The sequence below is a fragment of the Anabas testudineus genome, chromosome 22 (assembly GCF_900324465.2).
Source record: "Anabas testudineus chromosome 22, fAnaTes1.2, whole genome shotgun sequence".
Taxonomy (NCBI): domain Eukaryota; kingdom Metazoa; phylum Chordata; class Actinopteri; order Anabantiformes; family Anabantidae; genus Anabas; species Anabas testudineus.
Window position 1 is genome coordinate 1,859,825 of NC_046630.1, and position 20,738 is coordinate 1,880,562.

General features: G+C 39.3%; 1 protein-coding gene across 1 annotated transcript in view; it reads left to right on the forward strand.

Annotated features, from left to right (window-relative positions):
• Window positions 1-20,738, forward strand: part of kcnh5b (potassium voltage-gated channel, subfamily H (eag-related), member 5b) — a 105,300-nt gene that overhangs the window by 24,379 nt on the left and 60,183 nt on the right. The window contains exons 5-7 of the mRNA XM_026338880.1: window positions 4,991-5,106; window positions 9,466-9,858; window positions 20,577-20,734. Of these exons, the coding sequence (XP_026194665.1) occupies window positions 4,991-5,106; window positions 9,466-9,858; window positions 20,577-20,734 (667 nt within the window). The remainder of the gene's footprint in view (window positions 1-4,990; window positions 5,107-9,465; window positions 9,859-20,576; window positions 20,735-20,738) is intronic.

Here is a 20,738-nt window from a genome sequence, read left to right on the forward strand (position 1 = left end):
AAGCTTTTCATTTATCAGATATGTTCTATTTATTCTTAAATTCTGTAATAGAAACAGGGAAAAGGAGCCTGGTGATGGTGCACGATGACTTCATTGTGAATAGGATGTAAGACCTTCGAAAGTTGAGTGCTGGTGGTTGTGTGGCCTCTTTATAGCAAGTTGCTGTGTGGTCGATGTTTTAGATGGACATTACAGAATTTCAAAATTGTAAAACGCGATTAGTTCTCATGGGACAAAACAAACAGAAGTTAAAACCTCCTGCACATTCATAAGCTGTCTACTTGAAACTAGTCATTTTGGTGTGTAAAGATTTGGATTGACTGAGCTATTTCAGTTCCCTGTGGTTTCTGAGACATCTTTAAAATGAAACTTTAACTGCACTATTAAGCAAATGGATTTTCATTGTAGACATTCAGATAGGCACTAATGGTTAGAGCGCTTTAAAACAAAATCACCTTGGCAACAAAGCTTCAGTGTGCTCGGGGCTTTGACTGACTTGCTGCAGCCAGTACACTACGGTATATTAGAGTATAGAGGACGCAGCATCACTCAGCTGTGTCACAGAGCAGTGCACCGAGGGCTGCAGCTTGACCCGCTTGGTGTTTAGAGGGGTGGGAGAGTCCGTTAGTGGGGAAGGGAGATTCACTGCTGCAGGCGTTGGCAGCTGAGTTAGCTCATGCTGCAGACCACAACCCGCTCCCAGCGTTGTCTCTGGCTGCTCCAGCAGCTCTGTACGCCACAACACGTCAGCATCAGCTGAGTGGGGGAGACATCCTGGTCTGCTAAAGATACTCGGCTTAAAAATAACTGTGTCACCCTGTATGTTCAAATTTAAACATCTTTTCCGTTTTTACTCATCTTCCTAACTTCTCTTGTCTTAACATGCACTTCATTGTTTAGTATTGCTTACACATTTATTAGCTTACACTATTCACGAGTCATCAGCCACTATGGTTCTCCTGAAGTGTTTTATCAAGTGGGCATGGGTCACTCACACATTACTCACAAACTTGTGCTGGCTGAGTCTCAATATTTTTCTTCTTGATTTCAGCAGCTATCTTTCTCTTTTCTGTTCCAAAATGTTGTCTCCACCAGCTTCTCTGTTTGCACAGTGTGCTGGATGCTTTGCAACCAGGGGGAGTGGGGAGGGTAAAGACCTGACCTTAAGGCATCTATTAATAGGTAGGGCCACTTTCCAGGGCAGCAGTACGAAAAGGGAGCTAACATGTGGTAGAGCAGAACCAAAATCAAAACAAAACAGCAAAAACAGTGGGTTTTATTGCAGAGTGCCTGATTTCAGTTTGCTTGGTCAGCACCTCACAGATGTTTGTTACCTCAGCCTGAGGGCGAGACATCATGTCAGGTAGACGGTTAACCAGAATGAGTTACGACTATTGAGGCAGAAACACATATGCCTTAGGCATTAAGCTCAATGTGTTTTTGTTTTGTTATTTCACTTGGTTCAGCTATAGACACGGTTCATAAACCATTAATATTAATAGTGAGTTTACACACTGGAGGATTTGAACCTGGTTATTGTGTTCTGGGCAATATGTTTTACTAATATGTTTTCTTAAAATAAACTGAAAATGAAAATTTCAAATGGATGTCTGTATGTGTATAGGAAAATTAACATTCTGTGGCCTTATTGGTATTTGCACAAGGAACACGCTCATGTAATCAGTGGTGCTGTAGTTACAGTAAGGCCTTGCTCACACAGAGATAAAGTAGCTGGTAAATATCATTAATGACTCACATGGCAGCTGAATATTACGTCTTAGTGGTAAACATGTAAACGATCACTTTGTACACCAACAACCAAAGTGTTTCTCAGATATCACCTTTCCTTTAACATCCAGGCCTTATGTGTAAGTACCCTTCCATTTGGATAAACGGTGTACACACTACTAAAGATGTTAAGTATGGATACTTTCTGCAGTGGAAGTGTGCTAATCAGGAGCCCTACACGTGTTTGTCTCACAGTTAGGTGTGAGTTGCCGTCTGTGTGGAACTGCTGATCAAAATCTCATTTCAGGATTCACTTTGGTTGTGTGTGTGCCAGTTCTGCTCCCCTGCTATTTTTAGCCTTTCACTTTTTTTTAATTTTCACTTCCATTGTGCTTGAGTCTGGTAAATCATGCAGTGTTGCCTTCTTTAGGGGAACCATAGCTTTGTGTGATGGAGGTCCTTTTGCAGCTGTGTGTCATTTTGTACAGTGGATCCTGTAAGATGCCACATGACAAATTCCTCCGTCTTATTTAATGATTTAGGTGGTTTTGTGTCTGAGAAAGAACATGGTGGCTTTCTTTCCATGTTGACAGTTGCTATTAGGGATAATGAGATTAATGGATCATCCAATAATTGCCGTTTATAATTTAATTAAAAATATCTTAACTGCAATGGATGACAAAGTGCTGTGTAAAAAAAAAATAATAAAAATAAACGATTTCTTGCTCTAGTACCGTTTAAACCAACAGATGAATATAGGCAGCGCCTCTTTCGGTTTAATGAGATGGAATTACATGTTTTTGCTGTTCACCTATAAAGGCCACAGAAACAACACAACAGAAACACGTTCTTTACATCCAAGGAAGAAATAAGGGCCACTGTGACTTGGCACAAAGATTTCTGGTGGCGGCACAGTTTATCTAATGCTATCTGACTCACTCTGATACCAAACTACTATTTGTCAACAGAAACCGAGCAGCTGTGTAGTCAATGCAGGCAGAAAACTGAATGTCAAACTCTGAAGGTAGCTCTGTAGCTCTGGTGCTAACTTCCAGGAGCAGCAGCACTCGGTATTCAGTAGTAGTTAAATATACGTCCTACATAATCATCACAGGATGTGATGAACTGTAAGTGACATCCCCTCTGCTTCGAGTGGTGGATGTAAAGATTTAGCAGACTGAAGTTGCTGCGACAGAATTTGTGCATCCACAGGACATCGGTCCCAGCTTTGCAAGGTTTTCCAGCAGCAGGACTAACATTAGCTCCACTGAACGACACACAAACTATTTGCGTGATTTAGCTAAAGTATGTATTTTATCATATTATGTAAAAGCAGCTGCAACTGTAGACAAAAACGCTCAATGTGTAAAGTGTTGGTATCTCTGTGGATCTTGGTAGATCTCAGTACCATGCTGAGTTTGATTTCCATTCACTTCTCTGCTGCATCGTGAGGTCAATGGCTGAATTTGCCTAATTTGAACAGAGTATAAAAGGGGGTGGGGGGTTCATGCTGCTGGAGGCCTAAGGGTTAAAAGCTATTTCAAAGTCTACTTTTTGTATCGTAATGGCCCCTTCAAAGCGCTGGGTCGATCCTGATGTTTGACTACTGTATGTGGCGTGACTCTGTCGTGCTGCTGTTTGCCCTTTCAGACATTTGATTTTATTTTTAGAGCTGCACATACAGTAGGAACACCCTTTTCATTCTGCAGTGCTGTGCTTGGCCCCATGGCAAGAAAAAGACTTCCATGTTATTTAGACGTCCATTAGAAATGCAGTAGTATTCTAGCTTCGTGTTTAGCAGTGGATGATGATGATGATGATGATGATGATGATGATGATGATGATGATGATGCAGTTTGGACAAAAACTGGAATGAAAAAGATGAGGAAATAGTTTGCTGGCTGAAACTGTGATAATTATTCATAATGCTTGCCATGCATTTTTATCAGCCACTACAACAAGAGTATTGGCAATGAAAAGTAAAAGGTCATTTCAAAGTAAAAGTGTAAAGTTAAAGTGAGGAAAAAAGTGACTACATTATGTAAATGGTGGTCAACCCCTCATACAGTGGGAGACAAATGTTTGATACTTGAAATCTCTGGTCACGGTCTAGAGTTTGTGCCCAGTTGTCCCAACAAATATAAAAAACAGCAGAGTGTTCAGTTTGTACATAATGTAGCATTAGCATCATTTTGAAGATTAAAGATCTATAGATCTATAAAGATTTATGCGAAATCCCCTCATCAAACTGTTCTGATTGGCCAACCTGATTGACACCGTCCTTCAGGAACAACCTAGCTAAAAATCCTGATGAATACTGGGGCAGCTATAGTAATCTATAAAGTGAACAGATTTTTTTTTAAAAACTGTCTGTTGCTGGCCTCCAACCACATGTTCTATGGTTTAATGTTGGGGGTTGACATAACAAAGTTATGTCTCATTCAAAGTCAGAATGTTCTGTTTATTTCACTTATTGACCTCTGCCAAAACACTCGAACTAGCACAAGCTGCGAGTGGATGGTCAGTTGTGGACTTCCACTCGCAGATTTACCAGGCTGAGACCTGAGTGTTTCGACTAAAAGCATGCAACATTCATGTAACATCAGAACACAAAAATCATGACCCCTTCAATGTATGCCTTAGAAGAACCCACAGTGACTCCACAGAAAGGTACTAATGGAATGTATAATTATCTCTTAGCATACAGAAGGTAAATACATTAACCGCACTGAAACATGCCTGGGGAAAATATAAGCAGCAGAATTTAAAAATGTACCCACACACTGCTTTCTTCTCTCATATTTCTCAGAAAATCTTTATGCTAAATTATCAGTGATTCATGTGATATTGATTCCCTGAAAGACGGATTATCCTTTAGTCCTGCATCCATGTGGAGGTCAGAGCACATCATTCATCTGCAGAGCAGAAACCCAGGAGCCAGTCAGTTGGGTTCAAGGACACTTTCTGCAGGCTGGGTGTGTGCTATCAAGGCAGGGCTCATGCTGCATTCACATCATGTCATGTGCTGTAAATGTAAACCAACTGGAAAAAACACTGTTCTTCTCAGCCCTCTAGTGGCAAGGGCAAGCTGTGGGAATATTTTGAAACTCCAGTATGTCCCTACTGGAGTCATGGACTATGTCAACAATGGTGGCTGAGAGGTGACTGGGGTCTGATGTGTAGATCATAACATGTCAGATGCTGCATGTTATGTTAAGGTGTGATGAATGTGACTCAACTGATTACTGCTTTTTTCCTGCAGGATGGACCAAGTTTGCTCGACTTACACGGGCCCTGACCAACAACCGCAACACACTGCAGCAGCTGGCGCCAATAGGTAAACATGAAGTCAGCCATAAACAGTCCAGACTGGCAGAGGTGAGCAAAAACACACTAAACAAAAGTTTGCATGTGTTAAACTGCAGGTACAGTAACCTTAACGTCCATAGCAACCAAATTTGTCTTCTGCAGCTACAGTAGCTATGCATTAAAGTTAAATCTTATTTAATGCATTGCTACTGTAGCTGCAGAAAGATTGGTCCACTTACTGTCTTTGTCCATGTCTTTTAACCACATCTTTAATTTTTTATCATGACCAAAGATACAGCTACTCTGCTAGCATCATTTATTTCTTAAATCACTAGTTTGCCAGCATCAACTGACAGAACAGACATCTTTCATTAAAGCTCCAGACTCCTACACCACTTTATTATGATTTACCCTTAGTGATTTTTAACAAATTAATAATATTTTACCCATCCAAAAATAGCTACTCTATGAAAATGTACCAGCACAGCAGCCAAACCTATTTTATGTCATCATAAAGTAAGTAGTTTATGGCAGCTTCTTCAACCTTTTTAGCTGTAACATACCATCTCAGCTGTGTCTCCCTGTCCACTGTCATACTCCAGTCTGACACTCAAACTGTTGGCATTTATGAAGGTCTTAGAAAATGGTGTTTCGTAACAGAATAAAATAATAAATAATAGGAAATGTTTAAATGTCAGTGAGAGTTTGCAGAATCAATCCAGAAAAAACACATTTTAAGGATCGAACTTCTTAAATTAACAATGTTCAAGAAAGCTCCAATAAAGAAAAGCTCCTGCAGGGCCCTGTGTTCTTTACATTAATACTACACATGTAAAACATTAACTTCCCTATTTATACTCTTTTGTCACTGCTGTGTTAAAGCAGCCTCACACAGACACCTGCCCTCGAAACATCCATCCTACTCCACCCTTCTTACACATACTCACGTGCCAACTTCCTTCAAACTGCAGTTGTTTGACACAGCTAGCAGTACTTTCTCTTCTGCCATCGAGTGCGAGTGTCATTAATATTTCATGTTGGGTGGAGAAACAGAAGCAGGGTCCTGTGTGCAATCTAAATGTTTGTGACTGCTGCTCAAAATTTAGAAAATATTTTTTTTGGGTTGGGGAGAACATGGCTCAAGTCTTTTTGCTGGAGCTCCTCCACCTGTTTTATTCATGAAGGTTTGAGTGAGGTGCATCAACTTTGATCAGAATTTGTTGAGTTTCATTTGTGGTTAACACCTGAGGCGAGGAGATGTTACTTCCTGGGTGGTATAAAGGTGATGAGGGCAGAGAGGAACAAAAGGAGAGCAGGTGGAAGAGGGAGGGAAGATGTGAGAAAAGGCAAAGGTTGGAAAGAGCAGTGAAATGAGAAAGTGAGGGGAGTAGTTTATGTAAGGAGGGAAGAACAGGGTGTGGTTAAACAGAACAGTGTTATAAGGAGAAAGAAATTATGAAACCCTGGAACTTCAGACTTAAATGTCATGTTAATGTTAAAAGTCTGCATTAAGATGTTCAGTCTGGTAAAGATGTAGTTTTCAAACTCTATAGCGGATTTGAATGGTGTTGTAGGGTGAGGTTATGAGAGTTATGATAAATGGTTCACACAAGCATTAAACTGAAAAAATTACGCAACTGGTGATGCCTTTTCCTGAATATCTGAATTTTTTGCTGCACGAAAAAAAAGCACACAATGAAAAATACAAGACTTTCCTGCTAAGATTTTAGGTTTCTTGCCTTTTATAGGTTTAATTTGTTAATACATTTTGTAAAGTGTAAAGTCACAGGTGAGGTGGTTGTGCAGAAAAGAGTTGGAGCAAAGACTGGTCTGGTAAAGTTTTAAGGTGAAATATAGGTCAAATCAAAAGTAGTCAAAAACATTGTAGATTTAGTTCAAGGGGTTAAAAACTAGAGAAGTGGTCAGGTCAGTCTAATAAAACACACTGTCTAGTTGTATAATGGGAAATGTTGGACTACTCAAAGTATGTACCTCTTCATTTTATCAGAGTGAGGCAGAGAGAAATCTGCCCCGTCCTGTTGGATAGACTGGACTGTGGTTGTTCAGTGTAATTCATTCTTAGTTTAACAGGTGGGTTACCTGAAGGAAGGGCTGAGCAGAAGAGGGAACGGGGCACAAGAAAAACACTTACACTGGATTGTTAGTAATTTCCTTTTGGGGAAAAGTATAGTGAGTGAAGTCAGTAAGTGTGAGAAAACATGAGAGAGTCAGGAAGGAACAGATGAAAGGTTGTAAAGGCAAGTAATGTTGGGAAGGAAGTAGGAAAGAAGGTGCTGAGATGTAAAATGAGTCAGTGTAACAAGCTAATACACGCTCTTTGCTGGTTTCCCAGTCTGCTGTTGGATGGAGGCTTGCATAATGTCCTGAACACACTCCATAGATATCGCAGGTGATCCATCTGCTTTGCAGCCTGAAAGGCACAGCTGTCGAGGATGCCGTCGAGTGTCACATGAGCAGAGTTGTTTTTTCTTTTTCCCCCCCACAATGCTGCTGGGCTCCTAATTGGCAGTCTGAGATTGGAGCGGCGCTGCTGCTCTTGACCAGGAACTGTTTGACTGGCAGCTCTGATGATGAGGATTAGATGAGTTGGAGCGCCGCTGTTATGAAGCTCACTGTTGATTCTCAGCTCCTCCAGCTCTTTACTTACGATCAGACTGATGTGCACTGAGTGGGGACAAGCGTGTGAGGCTAACAGAAGCTAAGCAAAGCTAATTCTGAACACTATTCCAGAGAGCAGCAGGTCTTCTCATCATTATGCTGTTACTATTATGATCATTTGTCATGACAAAGTATTAATAGCAGTACTAGTATTAAATGTAAGTTTGTTATAATTATTAGTATTATGAAAATCAGTGAGGGTTGTGGTAACAAAAGTGGTTGTAAACGTTACCGTATGTTAATGGTGTAGTAGTAGTAGTAGTAGTAGTAGTAGTAGTAGTAGTAGTAGTAGTAGTAGTACCAAGTCTGCTACTTATTAACAGAGTAAATCCTAATGGTAAAAGTAATAAATGGTTGAATAATAGTAGAAGTATGACTTTGGAAGAGAAGTAGCAGTAGCTGAACTGGCAGAAACGGCATTGGTGCAACAGGTAGCAGTATTAACACCACTAATTAGTAGTAACTAGTATTACTGTAGTATATCTTGCAGTTACAGTTATATTGATTGCAGTAACATCAATGGCTTTGGTATCATCATTTTTAGTATTGTTAGCAGTAATACCATAACTGCTAACAGTAACTGAGTACAGCAGCTGTAGTATAATTATGCATTTTCAGTAGTTCATCTCCGTAACAGCTGGACACAAACAGAATAATATGCAGTTTAGTGTAAAATGAGATCCATGGCTGATGTGTGATCTCGGCGAGGCCTGCAGAGGAAGTCAAACTGCTCTGTCTGTGTCCTGTAGACGAGGCCGAGCTCAGCGGGACGATCATCACCACTCTGCAAATGATGTCTGTTTTTATTGTTTTTTTTTGTCTTCTGTCTTTCCCTCATTTTCTTGTCTCTCATTTCAAGCCAAATGTATTTATATTGTGAGTTTATGATGGAGAACTGCAAAGATGAATACAGATGAAAACTGGAGAGGAAATGCATTCTGTTCTTTGCACCATTTCTCTTCTCTATACGCACACACCAAGCAGTAGGGGATAATTATTACCAGACCAAAACAAAGTGTGTTTTTTTTGTTTGCTCACTTTTTGTTAACCTCTTAAGTCTATCTCACTCTAATTCTCCTTCCCTCTGTCTCTAATCTGTGCTGTCTTTCCCTCTTTTAGATTGTAGACGTGCAACTTATTGTTAAATACTGGAAATCCACAAACTCTCTGACACAATAACATGAAAACTGAGGTGTTTTTACAAGTGTCAATATAAAGGAGACTAAATCTATAACACGAAACTCTAGGAAGAAGAATAAAAAGTGAGGTTCATTATAACTAAGCTCAATTTGCAGGGCAGAGTGAAAACTAGGCCAGAAATAATGATGAATGGAAGAAGATCAAATGGATGGAAGTTTTAATTTTGAGTCTAGGAGAACTGTGAACTTATGAGAGTCGAACTGAAAAATTCTTCTTCGTTTCTTTTTTTTGTTTGTTTAATTTAAAAGACATGCAGTGACTTTTGCTTTGTCAGTTTATGGTGAAGGTTTGTTTGCAGAAACTTGATCCATTTTTATAATTTAACATATTTTTCTTCTTTAAAAATCTTCCATTGGTGCTTAGTTTGTCAGAAACAGTTGGAGTCTGATTTGTGCCATAAATCTTCTAATTAAGTGGTATTTGTATCTGCTTTCTGTCACGTGTACTTTGTATTGTACACTGATAACGTGAATTGATTAATAGTTGCTTTTAATTAACTCCTCAGACAAAGAGTTGTAGTAAAGGTTTCTTGCTCTGTCCCATCTCCAGGTGTTGCAGCTCAACTCTGACATCCTCCCTCAGTACAAGCAGGAGGCCCCCAAGACGCCTCCCCACATAATCCTCCACTACTGCACCTTTAAGACCACCTGGGACTGGGTCATCCTCATCCTCACGTTCTACACGGCCATCATGGTTCCCTACAACGTCTCCTTCAAGACCAAGCAGAACAACATTGTGTGGCTGGTGCTGGACAGCGTGGTGGACGTCATCTTCCTGGTGGACATCGTCCTCAACTTCCACACCACCTTCGTGGGTCCGGGCGGAGAAGTGATCTCCGACCCCAAACTCATTCGCATGAACTACCTGAAGACCTGGTTCGTCATCGACCTGCTGTCCTGCCTGCCATATGACATCATCAACGCCTTTGAGAATGTGGACGAGGTACAGTTGGGGATTTATTTTTCATTTTTTTAAACCTTTCTGTTGTCAGTGGTTTGAAGACAGTGTTCCTGGAGTTATTTATTATTATTATTATTATTATTATTATTATTATTATTATTATTATTATTATTATTATTATTATTATTATTATGCTGTTACATTAGTCGTTAACTAGTCTTCGATGCTTTGTTGTAGAAACTACATTCAACTTTCTAAACATGTCTTCTTTTGACGTGCACTACTACTACTACTACTACACATTCTCAACTTTTTATTTTATTCTACTTTTAATCTTTTTTTGCTGTCTTAACTTTTCATAGAGCCGTCACAGAAAAATAGCTTTAGTTTGAAATGCTGCTCGTGTGACTCTTGTTGCAGCATGAGATGCAGCAGCAGGTAGCAACAAGTTTAGGATCAAGTATGATGATGAGATTATTGTTTTCTGTTTGGTATCAATCAGCTGTGTTTAATATCAATAGCTGATATTGATTGTTTTTATGATCATAGTCATGGAGTAATGTTTCATCTGCAGCTTGAGGTTTGGAGTATACAGAAAACGACCATCACCAGGTTCTGAAATGCTTTCAGAGCATCTAAACTATAAACAAGTTAAGTGTCTGGAGGAGAAGTGTTTCTGAATGAATCTGTGTCTGGGAATGAGAGTTTTTTTTTTTTTATTATTATTATATTATTATCTTAAACCTGCTTGTTTGATGGTTTCATAATGAGATCAGACCTGTTCTGAGCATCTTCACGGCCATTTATACCCATCAAATATCGAGGAGATGTATCAATATGGCCTCAAGTCCATTAGAGGTGATTTTCTTCACTTGATTTCCCTCTGACTTAATTAGACCTTAGTCAAAGTGGAGCAATCTATTTAAGTGATGTCTACTGGTGTATTCACATTCAGTTTTCTGTGTTTAATCTTATGAGTGGTCGTGTTTTAAATTTTTTGTGATTTGCACTTTCATGTATCCCGGGTACATGTACACACTGAGGGTTTGTTTGTGCACTGACATCCGTTATTGTAGTTGTACAGTACATGTATCCCTGCCAAGAGGGGGTTTAATCACATGAGTTTTTAAATGCCAGTTATAATAATAATACCAGTGTTTAAGCTGCCAGCAGCTGAATTTTGAACATCTATTAATTTTTCATGCCAAAAAAAATGATTACACACCTCCCTCAGCAGTTTATTCTAGTCTGGAGCAACATTATGACCAACACGATGCATAAAATCTCTGGTACTCAAACTAATAAAGTATTTCTTAGCAGCTCTAAGTCCCAATGGTGTTGATGTTGGCCGTTTCCTTCTTTAGCATTTGGCATTATTCTTTATTCTAAATCTTTATTCAGTTTAGTACTGTATGTTCAAATACTGGTACACCATGATGTACCTTTCTGTAAGGAAAAGGGATGTTGGTGTTATTTTCATAAATATATTTGATTAGAAAAATGAGTTTCTCAAATTCTCTGAACAGTACATTATAGTTCCAGCAGTAATAAACATTAATACGAGTGAAACAAGAAGTTGGCGACATAGTTATAGAACTAGTTAAAGCTGATGTTTGCAATGCTAAATGTATTTATGACCATTTAACGATAATCACATATCCAACCACCAGTGTCTGTAACATTAAAGAAGTATTTATTTTATGCCAAACCACAATAATTTTACTGTACCTAAGCCTAAGCAAATGGTTCTCTAGTCGCAACATGACAAACGGTGATTGTTCTGTAATTGTTGTGTGTTTCTGATTGTTTCCATGATACTCCAAGATACGCTTCTGTGGGGTTGAATGAGAGGCTAGGGACAAACCACCTATATGGTTGTTTCAGTAGGAGTTGGTGAGTTGTGTTGTTACTATGCTATGCTTTGTTACCTGCAGTTTCCTGTATCGTGTGTGGATTTAAGTAGGTAGTATTTCCCGTGGCCTTGGTGTAATGCTAAATGGGGCTAAATAGCATCCTGGAACATTGTTGAACAGACCGCAAAGGACTTTAAGGTGTAATGGCCCTCATGGGATACATTACTTTTAAATAACAGAATAAACTATGTGCCAGAAAAATGACACATCCCTGTAGGGTTTACAGATTTAGTTTTTAATATAGCCGATACCATACATGAGTGGCTGCAATATTTATAATAAATCAGAGGGCGATATTGAGCCCATACGTCATACACAAAGTGTTAAACCTGCTGCACTGTATACTTATGCATCCTTGTGTCCGACTGTGTCCTCCATCAAACTCAGTGTATTGTATTGTGGATCATTCAGTAGCTGTCTAGAGTGGTTGCTTGTGTCCTCGTTTAGGTGTCTATGTCAGCACTGAGCGGGGGAGACAGGCTGAGAGGAAATCAATGGCACGTAAATTTCCAGCCACTAAAGAGGACAAAGCCTGAGTCTCTCTTCCACTCTTTGGTAAATTGATGTTTCTTTCCCGTATTAGAAGCCTGGAAGAATGGATGGTTGGTGACTGATGACAGTGTGTGGGAGGCTTAAGGTGCAGTGTGAAAGAAAATAGGGGAGGTTATTATAGTCTCATTGCAGACTGAATTCCCCCGTTGCTGTGTCTGATGGCTGAAGCAGACAGAAAGTATTTTTAGACACGCAAGTGCTGCCAACTCGCATACATACAGACACACACACACACACACACAAACACATGCATATTTATGGCGTGTGAGAACCATACAAGTCACTGCCAAGTCATTACTGTAAAATCTGTCCATTGGATAACCTTGCTCATTTTACTGACTTTATGAATACGATCTGCAAAGGTAAAAAACATGTTCAAACTAAGGTAAAATAACAAAGCTACTTTAAAAGAATAGTTTCAGTGTTTCTGACATTGCTATCATTATATCATAGCTATATTATTTTCTGTGATGGCAATAGAGTAATGTCTTTTCTGCAACTTGCTATTCATTAAAGGGGACATATTCTGCCTCTCATGTTCTGATGTTACATATATGCTTTTGTGAAACTGGTGTCCATGTTACATAATCAGAGGTTTGAGGTGAATGTGTGTTTTCATGCAGGCTGGTATGAAACACCAGGTTTTAGTTTTAAATCACCATCCCTTTTGGAGTCCTACACCTACACCCACCAAGTATGTTATCCCGCCCATCCTCTCAGCTTATCTGACATGTTTTATAAGTCTTTTTTGGCTGTGGAGAAAAATAAACTTTATTTACCTACCTATTTATCATGAATAAAACAAACATTGCTACAGTAACAGGCCATTGAGCAATGTTTATCTGTTCACATTGCCTCAAAATGCAGCTGGATTTTCAGCTAGGTTGTTGCTGATGGACGGTGCACTGGGGAAACTTCCTCAAGCTGCCCAATCAGAACATAGTGGAATGGGTGAGAAGAGGACTCAGGGGCTCAGATGAGCCATTTTAGTCCATAACGAGGAATTATAAGATATCTGGTATCAATGGAGCCCCAGTTTGAAATATAAACCCTAAATTAGGTATAATATGGACACTTGAATCTTTGATTTACCAATTAATCGCATCAGATCAGCAAATCTTTATATTCAGCTGGCATCTGCAGCAGCAAGTGTGAAATTATGACATCATGACTTGCTGATTTATTACTTGATCAAATTATTGGAAATGGGTTTTAATTGGTGTAGTAAACATTTACAATACATCAATTACTTCTAAACAAAGTGCATTAGTATTGTATTAATGGTTTAAGCATTTGTTTTATGTTAATACCCTAAAATCGTACTTTGGTTGTAATCATCCTGAGACGTGTCTAAAAGAGACACTGACTTACAGTGAGTAGTTACATAAAACTGTCACTGTCTTTTGCCTATTAAACAATACTTGAAGCTGCGATATGCAACCTAAGCACTACTGTAGCATGAAACTCAAAATAAATCCATATTGATAAGGGGTATCGTTTGTGGCCTTTAAATTATGTTTGGCCAAGGTTTTTGTTTATTCTGTTTGTTGGTTGTTGGTCTGTTTCTCCTGTTAGAATCCATTCTATTGACGGTACCACTTCCACAGATCTCGGCAGTATAGCTGGTGAAGTGTTTTCTAACGGACTCAAAATATGGTAATACCAAAGAGAACATGAAGTACAAGTTCTCCTGAAACGTGACTGTCCTTAAAGGCATAAGAATGCTTAAGAGAGCTGTTTTAGAAGGTTCCTGTTAACATTTTGAGATGCAAGATTTTCTCATATCTCCAAAATAGCAACACCTACACAGCGATACATACAGGTCAGCAGTAAAAGCAACAAAACAAGTGAAGTAGTCGGGCTAAGGCTTTAAAACAGCAAAGAAATGATGTAACTATCTCACGAGGACTTGTGCTGATGCTCCCTCAGGTTGCAACAAGGATGGTGTGAGGATTCTGGATATGTGTGTGTTGAGGAGCAGGGGCAAGTGTTGGGTGGAGGCTGAGGAACCCCTCGCGGGTTCTGAAGCCACCTGCTGTCACGGAGGAGCCCAGCAGGCCATTGGGAGCTCACTGTGTATCTGTAGGCGCTGCAGCAGCTCAGAAGGTCTAATCCAGGCTGACCTTTCTGCACGGTGTGCATGCTGTCACTGCCATGGCCGGCCAAGCTGACAGAGCCCAGAGGAAACCATGCACTGTGCAGCCCAGAGTGTGGGGTGTTAACACTTTGAATGTTAACATGGAGGGAGGGAGGGAAGAGGAGAAACAATTGAAGTTGAGTCTGCCTGCTAAATGAAATGCAGTGCAAATAGAGGCAGAAGAAGTGATGAAGGTGGAAGTTACAAGAATTTGTGCAATGGCTTGAAAAAAACCTTAAGGAGGAACTTCTGTGTGAAGAATGAATGATAACAAAACGGCAGCACTGCACAATAACACTTATCTACTACCAGCCCTGATAAGTTGTAATTGGACATTCTTTATACTTAGCTGAGATTATTGGGGATGAAAACTTGACATGAAAGGATCAAGGAAATTCTGTGTGAATAAGTAAAAAACAAACTAATGCAACCTGCATTTATGCTATAATTTGTCTTTCATGTATCAAGTAGAGAAACTTTCTAATAAGCTATTAAACAAAATATTTTGTGTTTGACAATATCAACACATTCAGTTAATTTATCATTGTTTCAAATGTTGCAGGGATTAAAAACTGCACACAAACCACCTTTCATTTTTATTTTCTGCTGTTCAGGGTTTTGCTTTTGGCTCTAGTTTATGTAAAGTGACAATTGAAAACTCATTTGAAGCATGGCAGTCTTTGGCTAAAAGCTGAGACATTTTAAATTTTTAATGCCTGCTGGATTGAGCAGTGAAAATATGTTAAGCTCCCCGTGCTGTCAGGAACACGCAACAGTGCATCCACTGCTTTGAAAATAATGAGAGAAAAAGCCAGGCGCTCTGAAAAGAGCTTCCCAGTGGACACGTAATCTCCGTCTATATACCGTCTCCCTTCGCCGGGCTCTGTTTTGATAAACAGGTGCTTATGAGCCATGATTTTACATGCCTTGCACGCTCTTGACTCATGCTCTTTTCATCTGTGTTGCTCTGTCCTGTGGCTACTTAATTTAGAGGCATTTACATATGAGCTGGGAACTCGCCGAGTCCCAGGGGAGGCCTTTGAAGCTGTGGCTGGAGACAGGGTGGGGAGGGCTGAGGCGAACTGGCTGAATTTGTGGCATCATGGACAAAAAAATACGAACCTGCAACTGGAGTTTGAGCTAAGGCAAAGGTCTAGTCAGAACCTCCCTGGTCCAGCTGAGGTCTGGATCAAGTTTGGTTGAATCTGACTTCTTTATTCTTTATACTGGCAAATGTCCAGGAACCCGAGGGTCAGTTCCTTCTGGCCACACGTTTTTGGACAAGATACTGAAACCTTGTATCTCCATCTTTGTGCAGTGGTCAAGTGCTTAAGGGAGCTAAAGTACCTGTAAAAACTATTTGTCTTATTGTTAACAAACCCTGTAAAAGTTCAAAGCTGAACACAGTTTTCTACCAACAAGTGTTTGGTAGAAACACCTCTCTATTCAAAGCCTAATGTTCTCAATCTATAATCTATAAAACACATCAGTAAGCTGCACCTTTACCCTGAACACATTCACTCTATTGAACTTTGACTAAATCCCCCATATATGACCTGTAAACTCACTAGAGCACCAAGTATGGATTAACCCACTGCTGAAAATGGTCCTTTAACCAATTATTAGGTGGAGGCTCTGAACCAGTTTTAGAAATGGCTTGGTGCAAAAGATTAAGTGGTTTTCTATGTACTGATAACTAGTTTAGTCTCTAAGATACCATAAATGTATGAGCTGTTCATATAGAGACTTAATAACTGCTCTCGTTAAACACAGATACTTGCTGTCAAAGCCTTATGGGAGCTGTAGTTTTTGAATGTTATCTAAGATACGATAGATAGAATAATATCAGAATGATTTTTTTTTCTACTCCAAGACATCGTTATGAACCCTAAATGTGAAAAAGAGCTGAAAAGAACAAAATCTGAGCTCAGAGTCTGAACTCTTACTTTGACCGACTAATATTCATGCTTTTTTTCCCTGAAGCACATGAATATCGGTCTTTCCATCATGAAAAGTGAACAATTTTTCAACCACAGGGTGAAATTACATTTCAGTGTGGAGCCAAAGAGAAGCTCAGAAATGTTACTGAGGATAAAATCAGGTCAAAAGAGGAACAAGGGCTGAATGGAGCTAGTTTGCAGCTGAAGATGAAGAGGTTGAGGCTGAAAATGAGAGTCAGAAAGGAGGTGAAAGCTGAGAGGAAACTGCTGAGAGCAGCTCGCCTTGTCCTCAGCAGTCGCTCGCTTTATTACATAACATCATAGCCTAAATCATTAGATAACCCTGCTGGCTTTCATCATGCTTTTTTCTCTCCATGCTCCAAAATGAGAGAATTCTTAATGTTGGTAAATATTTAGCTTCAGGTTGTACATTGTTGGCCCCTGCTGTTCCTAACACTCAGATTTGTTAATTGTGCAGAGCGTGCCGATGCCTTTGGGTTCTGGCTGCTGCTCCTGTTGTGGAAAAACATCACTTTTGTTTATTCTGAGTGGCTTTTCAGCTGACTGATAGAACCAAGTATAAAGGACATATGCCAGCTAATAATGCAGTGAATAAGGACTCGGCCCCTAGGGACTGAGTGCTGAATGGCTCTGTGGTGTTGTACATTGAAATGTTTGAGTATTAGTGTCTGGTTAATGCAGAATTTCCTTATTAAAAACCTGAGGCTAAGATTTAAACTGTGTATGACATTTCCTAGCTGGGGAAAAAAATCAATGTCGCTGTTCTCTAGTGGAAAACGACAATATTTGTGGCCAGATGAACAGTATATGCTAATATTCAGAATACAGTCAGTTAATATTGAGTATTCTGTATGTATAGTCCTCTGAAAGACATGGTTTGTTTTGAAGTTACTTGGGTTTAACATCAAAAGGTGGATATGAATTTGGATATTCAGCTTTTACTTTATTTAGGCCTCTGTATTTCTGTTCATGAACTCTTGTCTGGATGGTGTGTGTGTGTAATGCTCAGTACACCAGTGGTTTATTTCTTCAATACATTCCATATTGCTGTAATAGCTTCGTCTAATGTACAGTGTATTTTGTATTATCCTGTTTTCTTAGATTCATAATGGGTAACAAACAATTATCTAACTCTTGTACATTTTTTGAAGTAACACTACTTTGGTAAATGTGTAAGATTATTAATGCTAATGTGTAAATGCTGATGGCAAAAAGGTTTTAACAAGTGGTAGTTTTCACACTAAAATGGGTTCATATCGCCATGTGTGTGTTTATACACATGCTTGAGTTTTCTTGTGCATGTGTGTAGTGAGTAAATCCCCTACAACCATGTTTCTGCTTTTAGATGAACCTTTTGCTTGCTGACGCCTCAGCACGATGTGTTGTAATGCCAGAGGACACTAACACTTCTCAAAATAGTTCTGCTGCTGTTTGCTTACATTTCAGACTCAGTATCAGCCTCAGTATCATTATCTGTAACCTGCACTGAACCCAGACTCAGTGATGATGGGTGTAGTACTAGCCATAACCTGTGTAGGAGGAGTGTTTATAACTTACCACAGCATTACAGAATAGAATTAAGAATGGTACAGTAAAGAAGGATTGTAATGTCATTTTAATTGAAAGATGAATATACATGCCGACAGTTTTCACACCTGAATTTTAAAGTGTTGAAGAATGGGTTCATTTATGAAATTTGCCTCTTTTGAGATGCTTTTCTAGGCTTTTACTGCAGCCTCCTCCAGTTGTTTGAGCAGCTTTCTCCGATCAATCTCCTGTTCAACACATGATCAATTTGATTTAGATCTCATGATTGGTGAGTTTAAAACCTTTCACTTTTTCCCTTTTCAAATCCTATGTTGACATCGAGGTCCATCTTGTTCCAACTCAGATACTTACAGTATCAGTACAAGAAAATGTATGTGTGTCAAGTATTAACAAATATACAGTAATGTGCCAAAAATGACACTAAACAATTTCTGATCTTTCATGTTCTTGAGAACAACTATAAAAACCTCATAGTGTTAGTGGAAAAAGTATGTGAACCGATGTTTTCATGATGATATACAGTGACCTTTTGAAGCCAGATGTAGTTCTGTGTGTTCTTTCCAAATACTTCAATCTCAGTTCCATCTGTCCACAAAACATTTTGTCAATACTGCTGTGGAGTGTCAATGTGCTCTTTGGCAAACTTCAGCCGTGTAGCAATGTTCTTTTTATTAAACAGCAGCTTCCTTCATGGTGTCCTGTCATAGACACCCCGCTAGTTCAATGTTTTACCTACTGTAGTCCCATGTCATTTTGAATGGCCGTCCACTTCTTGACAGAGTAGCCACAGTCCCAATGTGTCTCCATTTGTATAATTGTTTAACTGTAGACTGGTGAGTTTCTAAAGTCTTTGACATGACTTTTTAACCCTTTCCAGCTTCATGTAAATCAACAATTGTTGATGGTAGATCCTCAAAAAGCTCCTTTTAGCCAGGCATGGCTCCACATTAGCACATTCTTTTTGTGCTGATTAGTAAACATTTTCATTGTAGGAAAGTAGTAATAGGAGACTAGAATATATCCACACTAGCAGCCATTAAGGCTTTACAGAAAGCCTCATCTGTGTATTTCCAGTATTAACATTGTGAATTTTTTATGTGACTACTCTGGACTGAAAATAAGCAGAGCACATTGTTGGTGTTGGTTTCTTTACTCACCAATTTATTTTTCTCTGTTGTCTTGATTTTATGTTCTAACAAACTTTTAAAAGTTTTAATTGCTGCTGCCAGCGGCAGTTATTATAAATGCAACAAGGTGAAGAGAATCTCTAAATTGCTTCAAGTGTTTCAGTGAAGCATTTTACCCTGAAATGGAAATGAAATGTTTGAGGATTAGGAAAAATTACAGTTTTACTATTCTGAATTTTTTTTTAATATATACTGTTTGTTCGAAGGTGTTTCAAACATTTTCTCTATATGAATACATTCAGTTCAATTTTATTTATAAAACGCCAATTCACAACAGAAGTCATCTCAAGGCACTTGACAGTGTTTAAGGTTTAAGACCTTACAGAATATAACTGTATATAGAATTATATAGAAAACCCAACAACCTCACTGAGCAGCACCAGGAAACAGTGGAGAGGAAAAACTCTTTAGAGGAAGAAACAAACAGAGGGAGATTGGGGAAACACAACTATCGGAGAGGAGCTCAGTTTATCAGTAGAGGTCCCCCAGCAGACTAACCTATAGCAGCAAAACTAAGATGGTTCAGAGTCACCTGATCCATCTCTAACTATAAGCTTTATAAAAAAGGAAAGTTTGAAGTTTAGTCTTAAATGTAGAGACGGTGTCTGCCTCCAGAACCTGAACTGGGAGCTGGTTCCACGGATAGCTAAAGGCTCTGCCTCCCATTCTACATTTGGAAACTCTAGGAACCACAAGTAAACCTGCAGTCTGAGAACGGAGAGTTCTGCTTGGAAGATATGGAACTATGAGGTCTTTAAGATGGAGTCTGATTATTAGGTACTTTACATGTGAGGAGAAGCATTTTAAATTAAATTCTGGATTTTACAGGGAGCCAATGGAGAGAAGCTAACGTAGTACTTAAATATTGAATTGGCAGCTTCAATAATATTTTATTTAGCAGACTGTAGTGAAGCGGAGTAAAATAATGCTTGAAGAATGTAGTGAAGTACATTGGAAAGTAGCAGAAAGTAACTCAAAATTGTGCTTGTCCAGTAATAGAATAAAAGCATTTCTTTCCAATCATCAGTATTTAAACAGACATAAATTCAATTAATTTAGTTTTTTTTTTTTTTTTGTTTTTTTAATATCCTCTAACATTTCTCTACATAATACTGTCTACTACTACCTACAATACAAAGTCAGTGCTTTTCTACTGCATATTCATTATCACCTGTGCATAATGCTGACATCTGTCTGGGGATGTGTAGCTTTAGCCTCAGTCCTTCAGCATTAAATCATTTATGCAGCCATATGATAAACATTTTGACCCTTTCTTTGACAAACTCAGTGGAGCTGTTGCTCATGTTCGGTTTTTAGAGCAGGGTACAGAAACCAGTCTCGTCTATAATAACCAGTCTCCTTCCTCCTCTCCTCTCTTTCCTTTCTCCCCTTTTCCATTTTCTTTCTTCCCCATGACTTCTCATTTCTCCATCCCTTCACCTCCCTCTTTCCTCCCCCTCAGGGCATCAGCAGTCTATTCAGCTCTCTGAAGGTGGTCCGCCTGCTGCGTCTGGGCCGAGTGGCCAGGAAACTGGACCACTACCTGGAGTACGGTGCTGCTGTTCTGGTCCTGCTGGTCTGTGTATTCGGACTGGTGGCCCACTGGCTCGCCTGCATTTGGTAA